This window comes from Bison bison, unplaced genomic scaffold (assembly GCF_000754665.1).
Source record: "Bison bison bison isolate TAMUID 2011002044 unplaced genomic scaffold, Bison_UMD1.0 scf7180017864268, whole genome shotgun sequence".
Taxonomy (NCBI): Eukaryota; Metazoa; Chordata; class Mammalia; order Artiodactyla; family Bovidae; genus Bison; species Bison bison.
Genome location: NW_011494840.1, coordinates 1095670 through 1100593, shown reverse-complemented (window position 1 = coordinate 1100593; position 4924 = coordinate 1095670). Strand labels below are relative to the sequence as shown.

The 4924-nt window shown below is 40.5% G+C and overlaps 1 protein-coding gene across 1 annotated transcript in view; it reads left to right on the top strand.

Moving 5' to 3' along the window:
- COL19A1 (collagen, type XIX, alpha 1) overlaps nucleotides 1-4924 on the top strand; it is a 445162-nt gene that overhangs the window by 129087 nt on the left and 311151 nt on the right. The window contains exons 11-12 of the mRNA XM_010848502.1: nucleotides 1079-1123; nucleotides 3848-3892. Of these exons, the coding sequence (XP_010846804.1) occupies nucleotides 1079-1123; nucleotides 3848-3892 (90 nt within the window). The remainder of the gene's footprint in view (nucleotides 1-1078; nucleotides 1124-3847; nucleotides 3893-4924) is intronic.

The window sequence follows — 4924 nt, the reverse complement described above, 5'->3', positions numbered from 1 at the left end:
AATATGCTATCTAGGTTGGTCATAACTTTCCTTCCAAGGAGCAAGCATCTTTTAATTTCATGGCTGCAATCACTATCTGCAGTGATTTTGGAGCCCAGAAAAATAAAGTCAGCCACTGTTTCCACTGTTTCCCCATCTATTTGCCATGAAGTGATGGGATCAGATGTCATGATCTTAGTTTTCTGAATGTTGCACTTTAAGCCAACTTTTTCACTCTCCTCTTTCACTTTCATCAAGAGGCTCTTTAGTTCTTCTTCACTTTCTGCCGTAAGGGTGGTGTCATCTGCATATCTGAGGTTATACACATACGTATATGTGTGTGTGTGTATATATATATAGTTGTTGCTGTTGTTAAGTCACTAAGTTGTATCTGACTCTTTGTGACCCCATGGACTGTAGCACGCCAGGCTCCTCTGTCCTCTGCTATCTCTCTGAGTTTGCTCAAATTCATGTCCATTGAGTCGGTGGTGCTATATATATATACACAAACATATATATATATATATACACACACACACACACACATAGATACACACACATAAGTTTTTAGATAAGAGGTCACCAGAACAAAATCTTTTCCATGAGACAATGAAGAGGGGCGGTTAGATGCACAGAAGTGAATTATGTGAACTCTAATTCCAGTTCTATCTCCTGACTGTATAATCATCTGTAAGAAGATGGTCATAACTGTGTTGTCAGAACAGTACTTGGCCCATAGAGAACCTGTGTCAGACTAGAACATTATGCCCAGAGATTCGAAAGAGAAAATTAAACGAAGGACACTAAGTAGCAAATGGGAATGCATGGGCTGTCAAATCAGAGAGACCTACGTTCAAATCTTAGGTGATGCTCCTAGTTAGGTGAAACCTGTCAGAGCCTCCGCGTTCTTATTTTCTGAATGAAAGCGCTAGTCCTGGCGCTGGCAGCTGAGGGGTGGATGCAAAGCCCCTGTACTCACTGAACATTCAGCATGAGGCTGCCTTGCCCCACAACTCTAGAACTGATGGTTAGCAATGCAGAATTTCTTCATTCGTTTGTGTTTTGTGACAATGAAATTTATTCTGTGTGTTTCTTTTAGGGTGAAAATGGTTTACATGGCACTCCAGGCTTACCTGGTCAAAAGGTAAACATTTTTTTTTTAATGTTTCATGTTAGTTAAGAACTTTTAACATCTCAAAAGTTGAAGTTGCACATGATATAGTGAAGATTCAGGAAATTTGGTGAGACTGAATTAGTCCCCTGACTTGACCACCACTTGATCTTTCTTCTCAAAGAGAACCCATGGTAGCAATCCCTTCTCAGAGGAGCTGCTCTAGGGCAGAGCTTTATGAGAGGGGCTTGGCCACATGCTTCTCTGGAGAATGGGTAGTGGTGCTTTCTGGGGCCTGGGAGTGTGACAGCTGCTCTGGGAATGTTTTCACCAAGAGTCTAAATTTTGGTGGTGTTTAGTCACTCAGTCGTGTCTGACTCTTTGGTGACCCCATGGACTGTAGCCTGCCAAGCTCCTTTGTTCATGGGATTTCCCAGGCAAGAATACTGGAGTGGGTTGCCATTTCCTTCTCCAGGGGATCTTCCTGACCCAGGGGTCAAACCCAGGTCTCCTGCATTGGCAGGTAGATTCTTAACTGCTGAGCCCCCAGGGAAGCTAAATGAAGTCTAGAACAGGATTGACTGCTTTTGACTATTTGTGGTTACTTTTTTTCCTTTTTTGTTATTTCCCAGATTGAGCTAAATGTAATAGTTACAATGGCATAAAATAGTAAATATTGCAAAGATGTTGCAAGTGATCTCCTCAAAAAATGTTTCAGAATGATAAACTTGTACATAATAAGGATTTTTGCATTGGCCAGATTCTTTGAGCCTAGAATCTTTCTTTTCACCAAGCTGAACTTCATTTCATCCTTTACTGTCCAAAGGCTGATTTCTTCCCCTGAGGAGAAATATGATTGGATGTGACCAGCATTATTGGAAACACAGAGACTGGCTTATTCCAGTTTTCTGAAGAGATGAGGGGCCACTTTGGGTGGGGCCAGCTGTCATGATACCACCCATATAACCCACCACAGGGGAGAGCATTATTGATGCAATATTAAATGCCCACCAGTCATGTCATTTCTATGCTCTGAAGATGTTTCACAGACTTTAGCAATCAGAAGTCAGAAGTTACTATAGCATCTAGGTTTTGCTCTGTAGCTAAAAAACTACCATAAAAAGATAGGCAGTTACCTATAGTTATAGCTCTTGAAGAAATCTTCCTTTACTTGCTTGATGAAAACACCAAGATTGATTTGGCAGAGAAGAAATAGCAAGCCTCTGCATTTCTTCCCAGCAGTTCTAGACAAAACCCAGTAATACAGCATGTGCCACATCTGTGAGTCAAGTTGCCAGCCAAGGGATGTGTAGATTTATCTGCTGGGAAATAGTTTTGGACTTTCCAAAAGTTGTTTGTGGTGGCTGCTTCATGCTGGCGTTGAGGCTGGGGTACTGGGCCATTTAGCAGCTTCATGTCAGCTTGAATCAACAGATCAAGTTAAAGTCTATATTTTAGGAAAAATGGAAGAAAAAGATAGACCACACATTCAGTGGCAAATGTACACAAATCTAACTTGCTTTCTTTCCTGGTACATTTTTTGAGGATAGATGAAGCAGAAAGTGAAAGTGTTAATGGCTAAGTCATGTCTGACACTTTGTGATCCCATGGACTGTAGCCCACCAGGCTCCTTTGTCCATGGAATTCTCCAGGCAGGAATACTGGAGTAGGTAGCCATTCCTTCTCCAGGGGACCTTCCCTACCCAGGGCTCGAACCTAGGTCTCCTGCATTGCAGGCAGATTCTTTACCATCTGGGACACCAGATGTAATTATTTAATCATGTATATATGTGTCCATATACACACATACATATGATTTTATATATATAGTATACACAGACTATATATACACATAGGAAAAAGCTGCATTTTGTTTCAACGTATAATGTAAATTGTATTGTGTCACTTTGAAGAATTGCAGAAAAAAAACTGGAGATAAAAAACCCTTCATCCCCTTGTCTTGGTGCACTCAGGAAATGTTTACTGAGCACTTCTTGTAAGTGAAGGGGTGTGTATGACCCTCCCCAACATTTCCTTGCTGGCTATATTGTCATGAGTGCCTGACATACATTTGGCATTCAATGAATAGTTACTGATTTTATGAATGAAACATCAGTGCTCTAAGTATCTGTACAGAGTAAGTGGGAAAATAAGCTTGTCAGATGAGAGAGGTTTAGTTGAAGAATAGGGGGCTTCTACCTCCCAGAGTCAATATGGTGCATGAGAGCCCACCGTGTTCTGTGCTGGAGAGGCAGGCCATCTGGGTGGGAAGGAGCCTGGCACTGGCCTCAGAGCTAGAGCCAGAACTCTCGGCTCGTTCATCACACACCTCTCCCTGGAACGGTCTTCGTGGAAGTCAGCTTGAGAAGGACGTTCCTACTGCGTCTAGTGGCATCAACAATGAGAGTAGTAATAGCAATAGTGACTGACAGTCTTTGCCAGGCACACTGTTTGATGCATTCAGTTGTCAAAAAACCTATGAGAAAGGTCTTATGGATGGAGAAATTCAGGCTTGTGAGTATCAAATTGCATTGGAAGTAGTGAAACTAGAGCTTGTACCCTGGAAAATCATTCCTTCAGTGAGTAATTAAAATTTTGTGTAACTTTAATATTGGTTTTCAGCTTATATTTTAGAAACACTTTAATATATACAGTTATTGATTTTTCAAATTTAGAAACTATTACTTTTATTGTAATAATTACATGTGTTAAAAGTAGCGTACCTATTATTATACACGTCGTATTCCTCTTCTACAGGGAGAGCAAGGTTTTGAAGGCAGCAAAGGAGAAACTGGCGAAAAGGTAAAGATCACTTTTCATACTTAACTGTGAGAACAAGCTGTGTTCTTGAAAATATTCTGGACTAGAATATCTAATTTGATTTTGTGCTTTCCATAAAATCAGTTCAGTGATTTTATAGAAATTCTATAAAATGTTTGTCTCACTCAGAGTAGACTTAGCAAATCAGTGACTGTCAGACATTTTTCTAAACTTGTTTAAGTGGTAGTTATTTCTACACATTTCTAGTGAAATCATTCCACTGATATAGAAATGATTCAAATATTTACGGTGTTTTTGTGCCACAACAGCACTGATGGATGATGACGTGTCCGAGTCTAAATAAATGCTTTATTTATATGCCATCAGCAGAATTTTCCCTGAGGAAATAAATAGGTAGAACTAAATAAATTGCAATAGACAGGATCCAACAGAAAATGGGTGGCACATTCAAAATAAAACAGTGTGAAAGAGTTGAATAAAGGGAATATTTAAAAGGCAGAGGCAATGTTTTGGAACATCAAGACTGTGTGATACCACAGATCGGACATAGGGAACTCCTGAAATCCCCTCAGACTGCTGGTTATCAGACTCAGAGGTAAAGAGAACTCACATGGAAAGGGCTGCAGATTAGAGCCGAGGCAAGTTGTTAACCCCTCTGTTCAAGCAATCATTCTGAATCAATCCAAGCTGAAATCATTTGAATTTCAGTTCAAAGCAATTGGCTTTGAATTGAAAGCACGGAAGATAGAAGTGTCTTATTGTTGTTTAGTTGCCAAGTAGTGTCTGACTCTTTTGTAACTCTATGGACCGTAGCCCACCAGGCTCCTCTGTCCATGGAATTTTCTTTTTTTTTTAATATAAATTTATTTTAATTGGAGGCTAATTACTTTACAATATGGTATTGGTTTTGCCATACATTGACATGAATCTGTCATGGGTGTACATGTGTTCCCCATCCTGAACCCCCCTCCCACCTCCCTCCCCATCCCATCCCTCTGGGTCATCCCAGTGCACCAGCCCCAAGCCTGTCTCATGCATCAAACCTGGACTGGT